Source organism: Chanos chanos, chromosome 10, assembly GCF_902362185.1.
Source record: "Chanos chanos chromosome 10, fChaCha1.1, whole genome shotgun sequence".
NCBI classification, from domain to species: Eukaryota; Metazoa; Chordata; class Actinopteri; order Gonorynchiformes; family Chanidae; genus Chanos; species Chanos chanos.
Window position 1 is genome coordinate 27,737,659 of NC_044504.1, and position 23,966 is coordinate 27,761,624.

At 43.0% G+C, this 23,966-nt stretch overlaps 1 protein-coding gene across 1 annotated transcript in view; it reads left to right on the forward strand.

Annotated features, from left to right (window-relative positions):
• Positions 1-23,966, forward strand: part of plcl1 (phospholipase C like 1) — a 49,450-nt gene that overhangs the window by 22,362 nt on the left and 3,122 nt on the right. The window contains exons 2-5 of the mRNA XM_030786982.1: positions 10,109-10,738; positions 11,842-13,545; positions 19,529-19,891; positions 23,537-23,740. Coding sequence (XP_030642842.1) covers positions 10,109-10,738; positions 11,842-13,545; positions 19,529-19,891; positions 23,537-23,740 — 2,901 coding nt within the window. The remainder of the gene's footprint in view (positions 1-10,108; positions 10,739-11,841; positions 13,546-19,528; positions 19,892-23,536; positions 23,741-23,966) is intronic.

Here is a 23,966-nt window from a genome sequence, read left to right on the forward strand (position 1 = left end):
ACACACACGTATGCACACACACACACACACACACACACACACACACACACACATATGCACGCACACGCACATCCCCTCTTACTCTCCTCATCTGTCTGCTGGCTCCCCCTGGTTTTTCTCTCAGCATATTCAAGGCCGCCGTATCTCATCCTGTTCTCTCTCACTCTGTCTCCCACTTTCTCTCTCTCCGTTGCTCATTCTCCATCTCGCACTCATCTTTAAAGAGATAAGGGTCACTCTACAGCCCATTTTCTTCCTTACCCTCTCTGTGTCTCTCTCATTTTTCCTCATTTCTCAGTTGCTTTTTCTCCCTCTCTGTGTTTATTGCTTTCAGCTATTTATTGAAGAAATGAGTGAAAAACAAGTGGACTGCATTTGTAAATTGTATCATTTGTCCTTGAAATGGTACCAATGTGCCACAGTACCGTTTCCAGAGATGTATGTACTTCTCATAACTATCTCATAGCAGTGGATGTTTCTTGGACTTGATAAAGGGATAACTTTAAGACAAGTATAAGAGTTTCACATCCTCTTTCATTCTCCTCTTTTTTTTGTTGTGTGCTCAGTTATCTCTCTTTCTCCCTCATCCTTCATTAAGCTTGTGAGTATCATCGATGAAAGGATTAAAAACCACTGCAGTTATAATTAACCCATGGAAAATGGAGTCATGGATGCTGCAGCTGCTATTTTCATCCAAAATGTCTTATCTAAAAGGTTCAAGGTCGAAGCAAAATCTTGTGGATGAGCTTTGGATACAAAGACTTGTGTTTTTTCAGACTGTAGCCCTGAAATGTTCCAGAGTTTGTTTCATGTCACTCTTGGTTTGCTGCATGCTGTGAACACCGTGATGTGCTTAATTCAAAGTTCAGGAACTTGCTGCGTGAAACCACAGTGACCTTGCCTCAAAGTCTGTGCCAAGCATCCCCATGTCTCATCACACTGTCAGAAGCAGGAAAATAGGCCGGCCTTCCTCTTGGCAAATGCTAAATTGCCTCAGGTAGAATGAATGAGCTGAAATTGGAAAAAGGAGTCGGATCACTGACTGACGATGAGCAGGCCACTGAGGGGTCTGACTGTGCACAGATAAAGTGACTGGGACCAGGAGCCCACCAAGAATTCTGGGAGATTGAGTTCTCAAGGTTGACTTACACCGCACTGTACACGTCAAATACATGTGGATTACAGTAAGAGTTTTGAATGTAGGTTAGGGAAGCAAAGATTGTGATTTACATAGTGGAGAGGTAGATAAAGATCAAGTTAAGGGGGCAGTGACAGTATATAGGAAAAGAGAGAGAGAGAGAGAGAGATTGGATGGTAGGCTGTACTGAGAGGATGAGCGGAGAGAGAGAGAGAGAGAGAGAGAGAGAGAGAGAGAGAGGAAACAGCTGGAGAGGAGAGGTGATGCAACAGCTCAGTGGTGGATGAAATGGGTTGTGGGAGTTGGGATAGATGGGAGTGAGAGGATGAAGGGAGTGGGAGAGATGAGGAGGACAGGATGGAGATGGAATGAGTGGGATAAATGGGTAAATGGTGATGGGTAAATGATGATGGAGGATAAGGGAAAAAGTCGTGACAAGATATAAAGGTGAAGGGAATGTGAGAAAGTTCTCTTTGCAAAATCGCCTCATTTAGCAAGTTCCCATCATTGAACGTATTTTTGACCCACTTAACAACTGATCTGGAACCGGCTTTCCCTAGTTATAAGCATAAGTAGTGCTTAACAAAAGATGACCCAGGATGAAGTAAATCTTTTCAGATATGTCTTACAATGCTGAATGTTACTACAGCTGATGTGTTGGGGAACAGAAATGAGTCAGATTCTTCCCCCTGTTGTCCATCAGCCCCTCAGCACCCCCCCCCCCCCCCCCCCCCCGCCTTCCCTGTCTCACCAACAGCATGCCATCCATCCACTGTTCCCACTCACCCTCAGGCTGTGTTTATCCATTAGGTTTTAAGAAAAAGCTGTCTCCCTTTCTCTCTCTCTCTTTCTGTCCTGCTGTCTCTCTCTCTCTCTCTCTCTCTCTCTCTCTCTTACTCTCTCTCCTCCTCCCTCTCTTACTTCTTGTACACACACACACACACACACACACACACACACACACACACAGGACACACACACTCACACACACACACATACACTCTGGTGGTGTCAGGCTGAACTCTCAGACCTCAGTGTGTTACTTATGCGTGAGTAAGTGCCAACCAGTCAGCCAGTCAGCCAGCCAGCTTTCCTCCACTTTCGCTTGCTCCTTGCCCATGTACCCCTTGCCTCACTTGCTTTTTGGCTGCATTGTTTGGCATGCAGTTAGGAGACAGAAACATTTGCTCAGACAGGCCCAAGGACCTGAAACAGGCAGGTTCTCAGCAGCAGAGTATGGCTTAATGCCTCCTGCTAAGCGTTTCATCTTGTAGTCAAAAGAAAGAGATGTTGTAAGGCAGTAGTTCTCGAATCCAGCACTGGAAATCGACAAGAAACACATTTTTTTTCATTAGCCCAGCATTATTACACCTGATCTAACTTTGTTGATTTTTGACTCCTTGGCCTTATGAAATAGGTATATTGGTGTTAGGCACTAACTCAACTGTGTTGTCTAGTGAGTCTCCAGGACAGGAATTGAGAAACACAGTTGTAGTGCTCAAAAACAAATGGCGGTCAAACAGGAAATGGGTGTGACAACTATGGTACAGAACTGTGGTTTTTAGGGTGGGGGTCAGGGTTGAAAATCAGTAGTGCAGACGGTGGCAGTGCACACTGCGACGGTTCAGTGCTCTTTCACTCATAAGGCAAAAAAACTCCTTTTTGACAGGGTAATTTCAAGAATCCACTTGAAGGTTGTAGCCACTTGAGGTTGTAGCAAATGTGTTATATGTGAGAATACATGTCTGACTGTGGTTGTGGATTCCTAGTTGGGAATCCCAGCGCTCCGGCTCCTTTTTTGTGGATGTGACCTGTTCTCCAGGCATGCCTTGACCTCCCGTGTCCGCTGTAATTAAAGCAGAATCGTGTGCGAGCTTTGCTAATTAACTACCCAGAATAACTCCGCAGGGCCAGGATACCCTGAGGACCAGTGCTTAGTCACTGCAATGGTTGGATTACTGTGTCACTGTGAACTCAGGTCAGGAAGTCCTTGGACTGCTTTTTCCACTACAAAAGCTGTTTGTCATTGTCATCCTCTTGAATAAATAGAAGCACAGTGCAGGTGTGTTGTAAATGTGTCTTTGAAGGGTTTTTTTTTTACCATATTAAAATGCGGTTATGGCTTTTTTGTATTTTTCTGGTACATGTTCTTCTCCATAATTTGCCAGGAAACTGTGTCACAGTCCAGTTGCCAATCTGCACACAGCCATACCTTTTAAAATGTCAACGCCGTCTTGGTTTTAATTGTGTTTTGGTTGAATCAAGTCTCTTTCCTCTTAGGCAGACATGACTAATTATTCCTTTTTGGAGCCACTCTCTCATTCTTTGCATGTGCTATTGCCAGAGAATTAATTATTCAGAATTCCCAATTCTCTCTCTTTCTTACTGCTTCACTCACTCCTTCATTCTGTGACAGAAGACATTAAAAGATGCATGACATCATTGACTTGTCGCCATCCTTCCTTCATGCGTAAGCAGATGTATCCAGAGGACTATCTTTTTTTGTTCACATTGACTGCCTCATCCCACTTGGAAAGGAGGAATAGAGCAAGCCAACTAACTGGAATTTATAGAACTTGGCTTCTCCTGGCGTGGATCTCTTGGCTGACTCCATGAACACCTTCTGTTTTGCACCCAAATATGTTTTGGAAGACGGAGGCCAGATTTGTAAGGTATGAGGAGCTCCCATAAAGCACGGTGCCGTTAACACCCTTGTGGGATTATGTCCTGTCGAGTCCTTTGAGTATGCTCTTGCTTGGGAGAAGTTCATCTGCGGGGAATCAGGATGTGTCCTGTGGGGGCTCTCCATGCCCACAAAAGCGAGAGAAGAATAAGGGAAAACAACAAAGCCTTTGGCTTGAGCAGTGTTCTCCTCTCGAAAAGGTTGAAGTAGGTTGACTGAAGTCATATGACTTGAAAGCCTTGAAAAAGCTTATTTTACACGTTACATAAGAGATACAAAATAGATATATAAGATATCCAGGGAGATTCAAAGGATGTCTAAAATGACTACAGATGGAAAAGGCTAAACTAGGTCTTTTTGAAAAGGTATGTGAACTGTAAATGGATGGTATTACTGTATTTAGCAGTTAGACTGGAGTTTACGCAGAAGGCAAGTTGAGTTCGTAATGGAGGGAGAGAATGAAGGCAATGTAAAGGTAAACGTAAGTAAATGTTAGAAATTCCCGAGTGATTTGGACTTTGGAAGGTGCAGAGACGGGAGAGAATATTGATGAGAGGACACGGGGACTGATGGAGGGATGTTTGTGAGTAAAGGATGGTTTTTCGATCAAAGAGAGTTGTGATGAAAGAGTCGCATTAATTTTGACCAGCACTGTCAACAATTTCTACCTGCTCCCTTTCAGCTACAACAGGAAAGACTGATCTTAAATCAGTGAATAAGAGATTTAATAAATACAAGGCATCCTTGCTTTAACCTTTGCTACATGTACAAAATATAGTGAGAGAGACAAAACCCAAGACAGATAGGAGAGGAAGGGTTAAGTTCTGATAACTACAAACCTCTTATTTTTCCTGTTTCTCTCTGTTGAGAGTTTAGTTATTTGGCAGGGTCAAGAAGATCTCTTCTGGCAAAAAATGAAGTCATTTTACAGGGTGAATAATGACTGTAAAATGTTATTGGCACAAGGCTAGATAATCGGCTGTTGTAGCAAGTGGCATCAGAGTGCTTTCCCTTCTTATTGAGGGCAGGTTGGAACGGTGCCTGAGGCTGTAGGCGATTGTTTTCAGAGTGGAGATTCTACAGAACAGTGTAGGCTGTTGGCTCTTTGGGTTATGTAGGCAAATGTACACAGCATTGATAAGAGGAACATGACAGTGGAAATGGCTAGCAGTTACCTCAACTGTTGTTCTTCAGCACAAGTCTGATCTGGCATTCGCCGTTCCTTGCTGTTATTGTTCTCAGACACAATGTTGAAATGTCTAACTAACCATGCACAGCCAAGATTATAAACAGAGCAAGTCTCTGGATTTCCTGACCGGAACTTTCTTTCTGTTAAAGAGCATTCACTTTGTCTGGTGTCATTCTCTGCTCGCTCTGGAGCACAGATAATGATGAGTTGTTCGTAGCCCATGCTAGATAATCAACACAAGGCAGAGCATGTATCTCACATAGTCCTTAGATTACCTTGTACCAAGTTAAGCATTCTGTTTGAGCACTATATGGACAAATAGATAATGATATATTTCCATGGACAATTAAATTTTAGAATGCATCTCACTGTTCTGAAATGGAACAGTGATATGTTTTGCACACATGAGGATTACATATGGAACCTTTCTTGGGTAAATTCTGCCGGAAATGTCTTTTTCTTGAAGGCATTGTGTCTTTACCAGGTGCTATGACAGTACCTGCTAGTGAAAGTTGGCATGAGAGAGTGTAAATTGGGTTTGAAGCTTTGCTAAGAGTTTGATAAGCTTCGTCCTGTTCAAGGGGTAATTAAAAGCCCAGCGTGGATTCAGGGCTGAGGGCGCCACTGTCCGTTCCTCCAAACCCTACATTATCAGAATTACAGAGGGCTTTTGTGTGAAATCCTCATTTCATACCCTCTCTCTCTCTCTCTCTCTCTCTTTCTCTCTCTCCTCTCTGTTCTCATCTCCTCACATTTTCATTTGCAGCACGGAGGGTATGCAGGTGTTTGATAATCTTCAGTTCTCAGCCCCCCTCTGTTTTCTCTCACAACACATTTCATTCCTGCATATCAAGCTGTTTATAGATCAGCTCAGTGTCAGAAGATCAGTGCGGCCTCTCATTCTCACTCAGCCTAATACCATTTCAGCCAGGACGTCAACATTTTCAATTAGTTGGCCACGAGGTCCAACAGGAAGCTAAACTCATTGTCAGCTAATCCGTGTGCATTTGTCCCTGGCCTGTGGAGCCAATGGCATTCCATCCGGCACAGATTACCCTCCTGGCAGTCTCAGAGGATGTGAGTGGTGTAAGCAATGCAATCTACTGCTATTCTAGAGACAGGATCATTAGCTGGATCGGAGTGCTATTCCGGCCCACGTGGAGAATGAGGATTAGTGGCAGCACCAGGTGTTGTGTACAGGCAGGGGCGGATGGGTTTAGGGTGGAGGGTGCAGGGCGGACAATGTGAGCGTAAGAGAGAGGAGGTGTGAAAGCGATTGTTGATGGACTGAAATATTGATGCACATAAGAGCACAGCAAAACAGTCCAGAGATGGATAGTGCATGCATGATAATGCATACATATGACTTTCAGGTGCCATACCATGGATTCTCTGGACTGTTGCCCACCACCAAATGCGTCTGGTGGTGGGGAGTTGGGGGTGGGGGTGGCTTACGGTGACTTTCGAGAAGCTGGAGGGGTATGTGCCATGCCATAGTTAGAACTGAAATCTATCATTAATTCTCAGTAGGCCAGTTTCCCTATAATACTCCTGGGTAACCTTGTTCTGGTGCTTATGCTCTCTTCAGATGTGATATTGATTCTGTAAATTCTCTACATTCTAGCTCCATGTAAATCCACTTTGGCCTTACAAAGACTCCCCATTGAATTTGAACACAGCAAGTTTGATTCCTTTATTCAGCTGCGTTTGAGCTTTACTTTTCTTTCCATTCATATGAGGTCCAAACATGCTGAACTCATGTTAAACTAATCTTTTTATGGAAATTCCTGCAAGGCATATTCATATAATCGCCCAGTTTCCTCATGCTTGGTAGAATAAATGCCCTTTAATTTCTTGGTCTGTCTGTTTGCTGAGGACACACTTTTGCCTTGGTTTTCACATGAAGTCTTGCCCCTGACCACTGGCTTTGTAAATCCTGCCCCGCAGCCCTCCCTCCCCGTGAGCAGATGTTCACGGTTTTATGTCTGAATGTATGAATTGACATCACTTCTGGGAGCATAGTGAGGGCTCAGTAAGGGTTCACAAATGGCTCAACACCACATGAGACTGATTCCACTGTGTTTCAGAGCCAATCTTGGATGAAGTGCTTATAGAATATGATCGGGATAGAGCCACCAGAGAAAAACAGAATATGCTATTACGGATAAGAAATGGGTGATCTCTTTATGAAGCTGCATGTTTCAACACTTGTTGGTTTCTCGTTTCTCTCTCTCTCTCTCTCTCTCTCTCTCTCTCTCTCTCTCTCTCTCTGTCCGGCTCTGTCTATCTCAGTAATTTCTCATTCTTGCTCCAGTCCTAATCTAATTTCTTTCTGCTCTCCCTCACACTATCCTTCATCCTCAGTTTATGTTATCTCCACTCCTTCCTTATCCTCCTGTCCTGCTTTGTCTTTTTCCTGATTAGGCAGAGATGGGAGCATGTCTATATTTAACCATACTTCAGCTTTTGTTGCTCCACCACCATGCTTGTTGCTTTGTAATGCCTCTTATATTGATGGAGTACCAGGAATGAGAAATGGATAAGGATGTTAGTTCATGTTTGGGGGGGAAAAGGGATGATTCATCTTTCACCTGTTTAGTTATTTTCCACTCGCCTGGTGCCCATTTGATTCAGTCTTTTACTGCTCCTTTCTCATTGCTTTTTTCCCTTATAGTCTGTCATTTTTTTCCTCACCTGATCCTTCTGTCAAAATCCCATTTTGTCTCCTGGTGCCATCTATAACTCTCCATTTCACTCTGCCTTATTACTACCATTCTTACATTGTCCTTAACTCAACTCAAAAACGGAGACAGAGAAAACGAGAGAGTGGGAAAAAATGAATATATATATATATTCGTTATATATATATATATTCGTTATATATTCATGTATGTGTATGTATATATATATATATATATATATATAGAGAGAGAGAGAGAGAGAGAGAGAGAGAGAGAGAATATATATATGTATATACCCCCCAAAAAAGAGTGATGTTAGGAGGCATTAAGACTGATAGACATGCTTTTAGGCCAACCCTGTGCATTAAAAGCTTTATATAGCCGTTGTCATGGTTTCTGGGCAGATTCGATACATCACTACCACAAGAGAAGATGGACAGGTGGACAGTTTTCAATTTTTGTTTAATTAGTGTCATCTCTGTTGTCAACTAGACGGTGGTGCTAATGACATAAGCCCCATGAGTGGTAACTGGTAACTGTTCCTAATGTCAGTGGTCCCAGCGGATGGCACAAAACCCTGAGGTATTTGTCTGTCTGCTTCTCTCCTCTCCTGCCTGCTCCCTCATCTCAGTGTCCGTTGACCTGGTTTCTTCGCGTCATGCTGACAGCTCACTGTCAAGGCCTTGATCCAGAAGTGAGACGATTTTGAGAAATGGCATCTGGAAGCTGAGTCAAATGATCCTGTACGGATCTTCACCTTCCTGAGGTCCTCTTTCCCTTTGTAAGCCAGTCCAGGTCTCCTCTTGGCCTGATGAGGGGTGAGCGAGTTCATCCTCCTCATTATTTTGGCCATTGACCAACTGTGTTGTAGTGACAAAAGCCACAAATTAGATGCAGGTTTGTTGCCTGGATATTGGGCATTTGATATATAGAGAATTCAGTTCAGGTTCCATTGTGCTTCTTGTATTATTGATTGGGCATTGATTAGCGTTGAATTACGCTACCTCCATATTTAATCATTTACTCAGTCTTGCTCACACACACACACACACACACTCTTTCACAGAACAGAAACACACGGTCACTCAAGGGACAATCAGAGATGACTGGCGTACAGAAAGAATCACTTTAGTGTCCTGGTGTGCCTTAGTAGGTGTGTGCGTATTACTTACTCTCTGAGAGGAAAGACTGTTATGAGAGAGGTTTTAGATAGATACACACAATTGTACATTACTATTTTGTCTGCCGCAGCAAAGACCACATTTAATAATGTTTGTGTTTCTTAAAACTTGTCAGGGGTTCAATTTTGGACAGAAATGGTATAGCTGATGGCCTTTATCTGAAAACTGCTCACGTTTCTGACATATACTCATTGTACATATTTTTCTTAGAGGAAGGGGGGGTGGGGCAGATAAGGTACTGTCCTGAAAATGTCAAAATTTATCCCCAGTTGTTCCTGCAGTATTGCAGTCGTCAAACGGAACAATTCATTCACGTTGTGATTTCATCATTGTTCATTGTTCATTGTTTGTCTTAGGGGCAGAGAGGCAGCGAATGAATTATGGAAATGCATTACACTGGAGACAAGGCTAATGCCTCATGTTAAAACACTTGTGTTGCCATTTTAAGATCCATTAAGTGTTGCACCCCATAAATATCTGTGACAAGCATGTTACAAAGGTTTTAGGACCGGAGACAAAGGTCTACCTGAACAGAATCGTTAATAATGTGCTGAAAGCATAAGAACTTTTTTGGAGGAGACTTTTTGCCATTTGTTACTGCTAAAGGCCCCATTAGAAAGTTACATTTTTTAAATGTATTAATAAACAAATTCAAGTACGTTTATAAAATCTATACTACTTTCGAGATTGACATTTTATGAGTTGAAATCAGTTGAAAAAGACGTTCCTTTTTAAAGAGCAGATTATTTCCAGGCTCTGAAATGGACTTTTCCGCACATAACCCGATGTTGTCACTCTGGAGAGCAGCACAGCAGGTTCAGGAAGGGGAGAGGAACATTGGTTTAGACTTAAGAGTTATCAACCAACTGGATATTAGGCTGAAGTACTAAGGAGGAACTGAAGGAGCTCGGTAGATTTTTAGCATTTGTTTTGGAAAGATCATGTAAGGTGGTCTTTTCATACTGGCCTTAAATGCTTCTTGTCTGGCTGATCAGGGGAAGTTTCACAGGAAAATGTGCTCCATACATTTAATTGGTAATAGGCTGGAAGCCCTAGTTCAATTTCAAAGGTGTTCCAATGGTGCCAGATTCTGACATAACATCTAACTTTGGTCCACTTTTACATCAATTTTATATATCCTACAGCTCTTGGCACCTGTTTCTCTTACAAGACATGAAATTCAGTTGAGCCCTGATTTCACAACAATATTCTTTCTACCTCTCTCTCTCCTCTCAGGACCCATCAGTGGCCAAGGTGAGTGGCGGTCGAAAGAAGACAGTGTCCTTCAGTAGCATGCCGTCAGAGAAAAAGGTGAGCAGTGCAGCCGACTGTCTGGCCTTCATGCAAGGTGGCTGTGAACTCAAGAAGATCCGACCTAATTCACGTGTCTACTGCCGTTTCTATACGCTGGACCCAGACATGGTCTGCCTTCGCTGGGAACCCTCCAAGAAGGATGGTGACCGTGCCCGACTTGACATATCCTCCATCCGAGAAGTACGAATGGGCAAGAGCACTGAGACCTTCCTTCACAATGGCCCCGTGGCTGAACATTTGGCTGAAGAAGCTGCCTTCTCCATCATCCATGGAGATGATTATCAGTCGCTGGACCTGGTGGCTCTCTCAGCAGATGTGGCCAACATCTGGGTGACAGGCTTGCGTTACCTGGTGTCCCATCCTGGGGCAGTGGGTGGTGGAGGCGGAGGGGAGGGTGGAGGGGTTGGGGAGAGCAGCGTTGGAAGCCGAATGCGGCGCGAGTGGCTGGCAACAGAATTTGCCCTGGGTGACGAGGATGGATATGGGATTATGCCTGAGGACACTGCTGTGGCCACAATCTGTAGGCTCTATCCCAGTATCAAAGAGGCTAAGGTAAGATGATGACACCACTTTAAAAGGTGGAAAATACATACATAACCACTCTCATTACATTTTTTCACCTGTAGTTACTAGAAATACTATCAGATGAGTTGTAAGAATCATACTTGTGTGCGCCTCTAACGTCCTTGACAGTATATGTAAGCGCCCACCATGATGTTGAAGTTAAGTGACAAACCTTGTTGACCCTTCTGTGGTTTCTAAGAATGCGTATGCTTTGTGAATGGAGAAGAACCCTACTTAATGAATGAAGCCCAGTCAAGAAACAATTATGTATCTACTGATTATTTGTGTAAGTGGTATTCTTAGACCCGTAAACCTGGGAGTATTTGAGCAAGAGATGAATAGGTGGGCAGCAGGGGAGCCATAAAACCCAACAGAGCAGAGCATCCAAGTGAAATATTAGGAGAGGTTGGCTATCTCACAATGTGTCTCTGCATCTATGCCTAACTTATCCTGCTGTGATAAGGAGAGAGTGTGGGTGATAGGCTCTGTGTGTGTGTGTGTGTTCTTCTGAAGATAGGAGGAGGACAGGCAGGAATATATATTTAGCCATGAGAACACAAAATGTGATATTTGATGTGTGGTATCTGCTGTATATGACAAGAAAAGAAAGAAACACGAATCAAAGACAAAAAGGTCAAATGAAAAGGGCGAAATGAAATGGAAAAATATATAAGAGAAAGAATGCTCTGTCTAATCCGCTTCGGGCTACATGCTGATTTGAGAGACACATTTTTGCATAAATCCGTCATGGCTATCAGCAGAGGATTTGTGTGGAATTTTGACTTATGTGCGGGTAAGTTACACACAGACACGTGACTTCTTAGACAGCCTTAATATCTTAACACTTCAGCGCATTGTCTCTGCTTTACACTGCCCGATTTGTGTTTTGTTGGATCAGATCGTGACTGATAGGGTTTTATAGCTCAGTGTCCAACTTGCACAAAAGCATTTCATCGTCATTTCTAAGATGACTAAACATATTTCTGCAGGTATAATGTAGTCCAAACTGGTGAATCAGACTAGTCAAGATATTTTATTTTCCAGGAGGTCAAGGGCTGACTCTAGTGTACTTTATCTGACCCTTATCTTAGGTACGTCAGCGCTTCAAAGAGATCCAGCGTAGCAAGGAAAAGCTGACATCACATGTGACGTTGGAGGAGTTCGAGGAGGCTTACTGTGAATTGTGTACGCGGCCTGATGTCTACTTCTTGCTGGTTCAACTCTCCAAAGACCGAGAGTGCCTGGATGCCCAGGACCTGCGTCTCTTCTTAGAGACAGAACAGGGCTTGCAACTCGCCACCACAGAGGGCTGTCTGGAATTGCTGCGTCGCTTCGAACCTTCAGCAGCTGGCCGTGAACGTGGTCTTCTGGGACTGGACGGTTTCACACGCTACCTACAGTCGAGTGAATGTCAGCTTTTTGACCCCGAGCACCAGCATGTTTGCCAGGACATGAACCTTCCCCTTTCACACTACTACATCAGTGCCTCCTACCGCTCCTACCTGCTGGACGACCAAGTACATGGCAGGGCAGACCTTGGAGGACTGACCCGCGCCCTTCAAGCTGGGTGCCGATGCCTTGAGTTGGGCGTGACCGATGGTCCAGAAGGGGAGCCAATCCTGGGAGTGGACCATGGAGTGGACGGCAAGCACCACCACCACCACCATCACCATCATCATCATCATCATCACCATTACACCCCAATTACCTTGCGCAGTGCTCTAGAAGTAGTCAACAAGTATGCCTACCTGACATCTGAGTACCCACTGCTCCTGTACCTGTGCCACCGTTGCTCACCTTCCCAACAGCGCCTGATGGCACAGCACCTAAAAAAAGTGTTTGGCACACGCCTGTACACCCCTGAGGCACTCCCCGTGAGCCTGGGGGGCCGGGCCACCACCCTACCATCCCCTGAACAGCTGAAGGGTAGGGTGCTGGTAGTGGGTAAGAAGCTGCCCCCTGAGGAGGGAGACTCGGAAGGTGAGGTGTCTGAAGAAGATGAAGAAATTGGCGGTGGAGGGCCTCTAGCTGGCCGCCGTATGACCATCCCTGGGGAAGAGGAACTGGGGGTGGTCCTGGTTGTACCTCCGCCCCCACAGCCACGTCGACTGCGCCTTCGTCGTGAGCTCTCAGACCTAGTTGCTGTGGCAAGGATGGGGAGCCGGAGCTTCTATGCCCATCGTGCCAGCGTTCTACAGTCTCAGCAACACTCACCCCCTTCTACTCCCTCTACTCCAGGTACTCCTGTACCTCCAGATCCACCTTTTTGGACACTGTGTTCACTGGGAGAGGGCGAGGCTGGTCGCTTGGCCAGTGAAAGCCCCGAAGACTTGGTGAGCTTCACCAAGCGTACGTTAACACGTGTTCGGCCAAGTTCCGTGCGTCTGGATTCCAGCAACCCCAATCCGCAGGGCTACTGGAAGTGCGGAGTGCAACTGACAGCACTCAATCAGCAGACTCCTGGTGCCATGTTGGATCTTAGCCGGGGACGGTTTGCACAGAACGGTGGCTGTGGTTACGTTTTGCGGCCAGCTGTTATGCGGGAGGAGGTGTCCTACTTCAGCGCGCAGTCACAGGGCTGCGTACCTGGTGTGCCCCCGCAGACACTGCGGATCAAGGTGATTAGTGCTCACTGCCTACCCAAACCACAAGGATCTGGAGCCAAAGGGGAGGTTATCGACCCCTATGTGGTGTTGGAACTGCATGGTGTTCCAGCTGACTGTGCTGAGCAGAGGACCCGCACTGCTGCCCAGAACCAGGATGACCCACTTTTTGACGAGACCTTTGAGTTTCAGGTAAATGATGGAGCCTGAATCCACTGTCATAAATGCATGTCTGAACATGTTTTAATTCTCATAAGCAAATTACATTATTAGATGACAACAACAGGGTGCTTGGGTGACATATTGGAAAAAGACGCTGGCTCACCGCTGCAGAGACCTGTGTTCAATTCCCAGTAACGGTGAAACCGTCATGGAATTATGTCCTAGTCACTGCAATAGCAACTCCCATTTATTTGTGGAGGTGATGGGGGCACCAGGTTGGTGGTGGGTGGATCTGGGGAGCATAGCATGAACCTCTGCGTGCATCCATCTTCCTCCAAAGTCCTCTGTGGTCTGGTGAAAAGAAGCACTCAGTGAATCCACATGTGTCAGAGTGGTAGTCTCTGCTCTCTCTGACTGGTGGGAGGTAGGGGGGAGGGTGTATAACAGATGCAATACAGAAATACAAGGGAATTGGCCACTACTAATTTGGGGTGAAAAGGGGATAACACAGCAAAAAAATGAGTACAGGTAGCTATACAGTATAACAGATTAATTTTAATTATTCTTTTAATATATAATTATTGTTTTAAATATAATTATTTACTGACTTTGACAATGAGACAAGACACAGTGCCCCTAGTGTTTGACCAAGGATATGGTGGATAATGAGAGAAGTGTAGGATTAGTCTGTGTCATCAGGGATATTGTCCTGTTCTCATGTGTCTTAATGAGAGAGCATCAGACTGTGAGAAAACAGGCCAACAGTGCCCTGTTACACATACCAACTGCCCTCAGCATGTAATATTAACACAATACAATACAATTCACATTAACACACACAAACACAAATAGAGACAAAAGCACAAAGTATCCAACCATTTCTTCATTACATACAGACAATGTTAGTTCCCTTCCTAGACTTCAAATTAAACTGTTAGTCCTGCTTTGATAATAAAACTGAATGATTCAAAGTGAGATTCCTAACATGGGACAAGTACCCTCAACTTCATAAACACTTATTTCAATTAGGCATCATTAAATACTTAAATATTCTCATTCATTCCCTGTTGTTATTCTAATGCTGTATCAAATTTGCGTGTGTGGGTTTATTGCAGTCACTCTAGTAATTAGACAGGTTCACGAGGTATCTGAAACTGCATTCCTAACTGTACTGCGTGGAGGACCGGAGGCTTGGAGGCTCATAAATAACACAAGGAAAACGATACCTATGTATACGACCTGATTTTTTACACGCAAAGTAATTAAGCAAACTCTGTCCTGTCCTCCCACAATGGGGTTAACAGGACAGAGCTGTTGCTATGGCAGTAGAAGCTCTTAGAATAAAAGGTTACAGTTACACCTTTTTGTAAAAAGCCTAAATGTTCACAGATATGTAATTAGGCACCAGCTCTACCAGGATCTGATAGTCTTCCACCGCTCCTTCCTTCGGTCAGGGGTCAGAATTGGTTTGTGGATCCTCTCCCTCCTTCCAGCTCTGAAAGTGTAATCAATTTTATCTCTGCTGCCTTTTTTGGCAGTGCTGACCTTTCTTTTAGGGAAGCCTGATAATAGCAGCATAGTGAAGTTGGCCTAGTGTAATTATGGGATGCAGATGAGGCCAGGCTCTTCCCATCATGCCTCACACATAAACACTCACACACACACACACACACACACACACACACACAAGTAGACATACACATGTTGTACACATGTTGAGCTGTTGAAATCCACAGATAAATGGTTCAGTTGAGGGATTCAAATGTTATTGTTACCTGGACTCTGGATTTTTATGAATAACACAGCTTTCGTAGGAAATTAAAGCAGCATTGCCTTTAGACAGACATGCTTTTAATTACACTGGATACAGAGCAGCGTTTGGCCAGCTGTTGTCTCAGCTTGCTCAAGACGCAGATCATGAGGATAACCTAATTCCATTATGTATACTTCATTCTGATACACATTACACATACACACACCCACACCCACATGGTCTCCATTTGTTGCAGTAGATTTTAGTGGAATTGTCAAGAGTGTATGAGTGTGTGGTTATGAGGAAGATCAGATATCATGTTTGTGTTTTGTTAATATTTAAGAGAAAAGGGATCTGTTGACTTCTGTTTCTACAAGTGAGTTTCTACATTTCGAAAGAGTTTGTGTGTGTGTGTGTGAGTGAGTGTGAGTGAGTGTGTGTGTGTGTGTGTGTGTGTGTGTGTGTATCCTCAGGAGGTTATGTAGCCAAAAGTCAACTACTGATTAGAATGTGATAGATTTGATAAAAATGGAAAAATACAGTGATAAATATCTGCTTACCGTTTTCTGTTTGTGTTCAAGATGACTCTCTCTGTTGGTAAATGACTTTGGTACAGCAACAGAAAAAATGAAAAAAAAAAAAAGGAACAGTTATTGAAGGGCAAAACATGGTGAAGGCATTCAAACTCAACTCAATGGAAGACTTGTCTTTACGCTTGTTCACAGATAATATGATGATCATGCTTGTTCTTTAAGGTGGGACAGACTTAAAGCAGTGTTTACGGAACACGGCATTCCCATGATTGTGCTGTTGTTTGAAAGCAAAGCCCAGACAACACAAGCAGCAGCCTTCTTTGGTAGCATGAGTTTATTTTCTGGATTTGAGCCATTTCTTGAATCTTGGCCCAGTCGCAGCATATGTGCTTTAAGGAACTCTTACCCTGAAACCCTTTTCAGAAAGCCATAAGTGCACATAAATGCTGCAAACCACCCTGTGTATTTGTGTAGGTCTGCTGGGTCTCTCAGATGAGTATCAAAAATGTGTATATCAAATGATAAAAGACATTTTGCATGCACATCCTCACACATACTAACACTTGCACACACATATACACCCCCCCCCCCCCCCCCCCCCCCCCTCTCTTTCTCTCGCTCTCTCCTGGGTTTGAGTCACTGGTGGAGTTTATTTGTGTCCCGTTGCCTGGTGCCTGAGGATCTCAGACAATTATAACTCACAGGAGGGGGTACACCTGTCAGACTGAGACCCCTACAGGCGCATATGCACTCACACACACACACAGACTAGTGTGTTGGTGTGGATCAATGAGGGAGAGGGGGTACACCTGTCAGACTGAGACCCCTACAGGTGCATACGCACTCACACACACACACACACACACACACACACACACACACACACTCACACACACTGACACACATACACACCATAGTCGCACACACACACACACACTCACACACACACACACACACACACACACACACTTACACACGCACGCACATCAACAAGTGCATGGCCCCTGGAGGGTTTTGATAGATGATTGCTCTCGCTATTCTTTGCAACTCACAACATTTCTTTTTCTGTGCCCTTTTCCTCTCAAACAATTTATCAGAGGGAACCCTGCAGCCTTAATGATCCCTCCACATCTGTGTGTGTGTGTGTGTGTGTGTGTGTATGTATGTGTGTTTGCCTTTCTGTATTTGTGTGTAATCTATCTTCCTTATCTATATCTACACCTGACTTCCTTTAACATCAGTTCTGCTTTGTGTAGTCTACCACATTTAACTGTGTGTGTGTGTGTATGTGCTTGGGTGCGCGCGCGCGTGTGTCTTTTATCTGTTTTGTTTGTGTGGTCATGTCCAAACTGCTCTATGTCACTTCTTTTCTTTGTAATATGAATATGCATGTGCACACCGCAGCACAATTTATTGTCTTGTCACTTAGATAAGATGTGTGTGTGTGTGTGTGTGTGTACGTGTGTGAGCGCGTGTGTGCGCATGTATTTGTGTGCATATGCAGGTGTGTGTGTGTGTGTGAGTATGTGTGTTTCTGCAAGGGCAACGTTATGTAGCTACAAATCCACAACTGATTAAAATATATGCTAAAAGATTGAATAATAAATTAGTAAATACAGTGATATAAAATATGTGCTGCATAGTTAGTGAGGAATATGTGTTACATAGTTGGTGAGATTTCTGTTTAAGATGACTCTCTCTGTTGGTAAATGACCTTGAAACAACAAAAACAAATGGAAAAAGGAACAGTTGCAGAAGGGCAAAGCATAATGAAGGCATTCAAACTCAACTTAATGGAAGACTTGTCTTTACATTAGTTCACTGAAAATATGATGATCATGCTTGCTCTGTGCATGTATGTTTGTATGTGTGTGTGTGTGTGTGTGTGTGTGTGTGTGTGTGTGTGTGTGTGCGCGTGTGCGCATGTGTTTCATTCTTTTAGTTGGTTGAACTTGCATTTACGTGACTGACACAGGCAGTGGGCTGTTTAATTGTGTGTGTGTTAGTGTGTGTGTTGCGTGTGTCTGTGTGTGTATGTGTGCATAGATGTACATTTATGTGTCCTGCATATGTTAATTTACAATTATACATACGCTGGTGTAATCAGCTGTTGTGTGTCCCATTATCTAAAAGTACAATTTAAAATGAAGGTTCAAAAGGAGATTTTTCAGACAATACCCCAAACTCCTCCAGCTGAATCCCTTTACCATATGTATGACCCGTCTGCCTCACTATTCGCATCCATCCAGTTCAGTCAGCCCAGTGCCTGTGAACTTGTCACTCTAATGATGCCTGGAACTGGGTGGCGATCACAACTCACAAACAAAGTCAGAGAGTGTGACCATATATATACACATATCCCAGTGCCTTACCACTGAAAATTCATAAATAACTTTCATAAATTCATAAATAAAACATGAAAGTTTTATTTATGTATTTTCAGCATTCAGATCATTTTGATATATTTGATAATATTACAGATATTATTCTCATTTGGTGTTTCACATTGTGTAGATGAATTGGCACATTGGCTTACGATATATATATATATATATATATATATAAAGTTATTTCTTGCTCTTTTTTTCTGTTGTTCAGCATTTTATTTTTCCTATGAAGAGACACATGTAGTTTTAGCACAAATATTTCATAACATTTATATCTCACACAGTAAACACCATAAACAGAGGATGCTACTGTCTAAATGCCAGCTTTCTTTCACACATTACAGGTTTTAAAACAGAGAATGTTACACAGTTTAAATAATGCCACTTCTCCTTCACACAGACATTATGAGTGAGATGACATCATGTGATCTTAACACTGTGATCTTATTGTGTGGTGTGTCCGTGTGTGTGTGTGTGTGTGTGTGTGTGTGCGTACGTGTGTGCATGTGTATGTGTGTGCGTACGTGTGTGCATGTGTATGTGTGTCTGTGTGTAAACTACATGTGTGTCCGTATTTAATGAGTGTTTGGGAGTTAGTGGAAATATATTTTAGCAAGATATTTTGTATTTTGTCGACACGAAGACCCAAGGGTATATACGCTTCATGTTTTTTTTGTATTTGATTTTTCATCAGTGATTAATATGGGGTGTGTGTGCGCATGTGTCTATTTGTGTCTGTGATCTAACTATCATGTCCTATATATTCTTTGCCCCCCATGTGCGTGATGTCAAGTATGTCCTAAATAATTAAGTTTTGTGTAGAAGGAGGGGGGGGTGTGTATGTGTTCCCATCCATATTCCACATGGTGAACAATCGGTATTTCACTGTGCATAATGTAAATAGGCCAGTGCATGTGTGTGGTACATTTGTGAATAAGTCTGTGGTATTATGCATTTACGTAATGCATAAGCGTAAGTAACATTCCAAACTCTTCAGCTGTTTTCTTTTTTTTTTTAGCATTAAGTTCTTACATTGAAACCGTGTGATTTTGATACATTAAGGTTGCTGTGATAGTGTGTGGTTCAACACCTGAGAGAAAATGTTGCAGGTTTAGATGGACTAGTTCATTGTTTCAAATAAATAAATGATGATATGTTTGAATTAGGAAACATTGCTGTCATATCAGTAAGTAGAAAATCCCAAATATCATTTCGCTCAATTTATAGTTAGGCTTTGTTAAATATTGCTTAAATGTTGCTGTCATGCATTCAAGATTTACTGCATAATACATATATGTATATATGTATTTTGTGTGTGTGTGTGTGTGTGTTACCCACAGGTAAACATGCCTGAACTGGCCCTGCTGCGTTTTGTGGTCTTGGATGACGACTACATTGGAGATGACTTTATTGGTCAGTACAGCGTGGCCTTTGAGTGTCTACAGCCTGGCTACAGAAATGTGCCCCTGCTTGGGTTGGCAGGAGACCCCTTACCTCATGCCAGCCTCTTTGTTCATGTGGCTGTCACTAATCGCCGTGGTGGGGGTAAAGCGCAGCGTCGGGGTCTGTCTGTGAGACGAGGGGTCCGGAGGGGCAGGGAGTATGTCACCTTGCGCCACACGAGCATCAAAATTCTGGATGACGCTTTCCGTTTGGCCACTGCTCCGCTCAGAGAGGCCACAGACCTGCGAGAGGATGCACTGGTGAGGGAGCGAGAGAAAGAGAGAGAGAGAGAATGAGTGACTGAGAGAGAGAGAGAGAGAATGAGTGACTGAGAGAGAGTGAGAAAGAGAGAGACGGAAAGAGAATCAGAAAGAAAATAGAGAGAGAGAAAGTGAAAGAGAGAGAGAAAGCTAGGTGGGAGATTCAGATCTGCTGTAGCATTGATAGTACTGGAGGACATGCAAAATGCTACATTCCAGTCATGCTCACTACATGGCTTGCTGTTTCTTACATATTTTCATACCACAGTCAAGAATCTAGCCCAGTTAAACCTGTCCTCCCACATAGTGAACAAGAGTAATGTCCTCTTTAAGCTTTACACAGGCTTACATACAGTTATGATTTGCTCTTTAATAAGGACCAAAAATGTATAAATAATTATCCTTCCATCTTAATCATCCTATGAAGCTAATTAAAGAAATCTACATCATTGTTTGATCATTGTGGGCATTTTATATATTTTTACTTGATGCAACTTAGGAAAACATATTTTATCCTTAATCACAGAGAATTATGCAGTCCCAGTAAAGTTAAAACCATTAAAAAACCCTTGACAAATGCGGTTATTCTGAGATTTAGATGGTTAAGCCCCTTCCAGGTCAGAGCAATCCAAAAAATAAAACTGTAAGAGTGTTTTTTGGGGGTTTTTTGGTACCATGAGGAGATACCTTTTTGTTGGATGAACCTGGATTCATGTGGCTGGCACAGTGAGATGTTTAAGTGTGTCTGTGTTTGAGATGGAGTGGCTGTGTATGTGTGTTTGTTTGAGATGGAATCTCTGTATGTGTTGTATTTGAGTGGCAGCTATGAAATCAAACACTGCACCTGAAAGTGCCCTCCGTGTGGAAGTGAGCAGAGTGAGAGAGAGGGAAAGAGAGAGAGAGAGGTAGAAAGAGAGAGACACAGAAACAGAGAGAGAGAGAATGAAAGACATAGAGATTAGTCAACATCAATAAGTGCCACAGACACACAGCATGCACACACACACACACACACACACACACACACACACACACACACACACACACACGCACACACACGCATTCATACAGAGAGAGAGAGAGAGAGAGAGAGTCTGTGTGTGTATCAGATGCTGAGCAGCTTGAGACTTTGAATAATAGCTAAATTTGCTGTTTTAAAATGAGAGCTATGTCTACAATACACTAAAATATGCAATCAGAGGACGGTAAGAGAAACGCTTAGAACAGCTCACACACAGAGAAAAAGAAATCAGGAGAAATGCGGGGTGAATCTCAGGAGAAGGACAGAAGAAGGACACACTGAGAGAGAATGAGAGGCAGGACTGGTAAGAGAGGAGTAAAACAGATAACCGGAGGACTTTCATCCACCTCCACATAAAGCAGTGGAGAATACACAAGTACAAATAAATGGAAGAAATGAAAGAAACAAACAAACAAAAGAAAAATTGATTGTGAATTCAAGAGTATTATTTTAACATATACAAGTCCAAAACCTTTTCTGTTAAGTATACAAATGCACTAACCCTCAGTAGAGAAAGTTGTAATTCAAGAGTATTTCCAAAAAATGCACAAAAGAGAAAGAGGAAAGATAGACACAGACTTACTAGATGTGTGTCATTTACCTCTGGTTTAAATTATTTTGTGTTTTTTCTACGTCGGATCCAACAATATCAATTCAAAATCGTTGCATCAAGCAAAATTCCAAATAACCGTAGAATATATGTGACATTTAAAGACATCCTTTAATTCTGAAATAACGACAGAAAAAAATACAAACAGATGCAATTATTTAGGATTTCAGCATGGAACGTCTAGGGGGTGCACTCCTTATTCTTCAGAACTAAAGGCCAAAAGTCTCAGTTCCTTAAAGAAATGAATGATAAACATTTTACAAGAGATTTGGTTTCAAACAGACTTCTTGTCCCTCAGGCTACAGAGAGCTGCCAGACCCTTCAATACAATTCAGATGTATTAGTCAGAAGAGAGACTCGGGAGGCATGCTTAGTTGGTTTAAGTCAGAGCAATCAAATTCAATCAATATACTGAAAAACGAAACATGTTATTTGTAGTTAAAGACAAACAAACAAACAAAAAACATTATCTATAATACACAAAACATGTGTCTATGTGATCTCAGCATATCCCCAGCTGAGTCTCTCAGTTTATTTGAAAATTTTTTTTTTTTTTTAGACATTCAGAGAGAGAGAGAGAGAGAGAGAGAGAGAGAGATTTTCAGGCGTAGTGAGATGTGCTGTTTTGTAGAGGCTTGGAACACTGTTGAGGAACTATACTTCATCAATATAGAAGGAAATCAGTGCACCTTGGGATCTGGCTGAGAATATTCAAATCAGTCATTGAACCCGTTGCACTTTATGGCAAGTTGTCGAGTCTGGTAACACAACAGAATAGAAAAGATGGTACAAACATATAACTGAATCCCTGCAATCCGAATTTGCAAAATAATCCCAAAAATACAACGAAAAAATAAAAAATCAAACAATGCATGCTGTGTAGAATAAAGGTTGATATCCTCCTCTGCTAAACATCCAAAGAGGTTGTCAGTGTCTAGAAACACACAAAAATAATTGACTCTCTCTCATGTAGCTGTAAGCCCTTTCCAAGAACTGATCATAGAAAGGTATTTGTCCCTCAGTCCATGAGCAAACGGCCTCTAACCAACAACTTCCCTACTGACATTACTAATCAGTGACCTCAGGACATCAGCCACATGCTTAATCAGAGGATTACATCTAACCAAACTAAAGGCAAAGAGAAGATGCTATGCTGATGTGTATGATTAGCATATACCAGTGTTCTAACAGAACACGGCAAGAGGAACAGATACAATCACACAGTAAAGCAGTGAGATCAACAGAATGCCTCCACTCTTACATCACAGTCTTTCCGTGCATGTGTTTGCGTGTGAATGTGTGTTTGTGTATTTGTGTGTGTGTGTGTGTGTGTGTGTGTGTGTGTGTGTGAATGCGTGTTTGTGTATTTGTGTGTGTGTGTGTGTGTGGTGGTGGTGGTGGGGGTGGGGATAAAACATTCTCTGAACTTTTTCATATCAGCATTTCCTGTTGTTTGCCAGACATTAATCAGCAAAGGCTTTCATATCCTCAGATTTTATCCAGCAGAGCTAATTGCAGGCAGAGAGCAAGGTTTCCTCACCTGGGGACTCTGTGTGTGTGTGTGTGTGTGTGTGTGTGTGTGTGTGTGTGCGCGTGTTTGTGTGCCTGTGTGTCTGTGTGTGTGTGTGTGCGCATGTGTGTGTGTGCGTGTGTGCGCACGTGTTTGTGTGCCTGTGTGAGTGTGTGTGTGTGTGTGCGTGTGTGTGCACGTGTGGTTTACTTTCTTTTTGCATTGTGTCGATTAGATGTCCTCATGAAAACATAAACTCCTGACAAATTGCCCTAGTGGGAACATTCTGCTGGTCCCCACTTGGGAAAATGGTAGTTAAAACTGCGTTTACTTCATTTTAGAGTTAAGTTGTTAATTTTGTGTTATAGTAAGGTGGACGCCAAAGGCTAGACCCCAAAATATGTTTGTGAAAATGTGAGTGTGTGTGTGTGTGTGTGTTTTACTTACAGCCGTAGGTATGTGCATTTTAACAAAAGCATTCAATTATTACCCCTCTCTCTCTAGAGTGCTACTGTGGCTTTCAAAGAGCAGTGTGGGCTCCCCCCAGTGGCCAAACTTAAGCAGTGCATCCAGAGTTTGGCCACACGGCTACAGAGCCCTGATGGCCCCCCAGGCGCCACACTCACTCTGAAGGAGGGCTATCCATGCCTGGAGCCTGCCGGCAATCTGACGGACACCACCCGCAAACTGCTTAATGCCTATGATTCGGTGAGAGACACGCACAGCCACACACAAATATACATCTTTAACACTAACCAGTCTGTCACAGGTTCTGTGCACTTTAAGTACTGAAAGCATTTAGCTTTTATACTTAGAAGATTGCTTTTGAATCACTGGTTGATTCTTGGTGTAGTTCAGTGAGTTTATCCTTTTTCTACAGTATATAATTGTCCAGAGACAGAGGAGAGAAACACACACACACACACACACACAC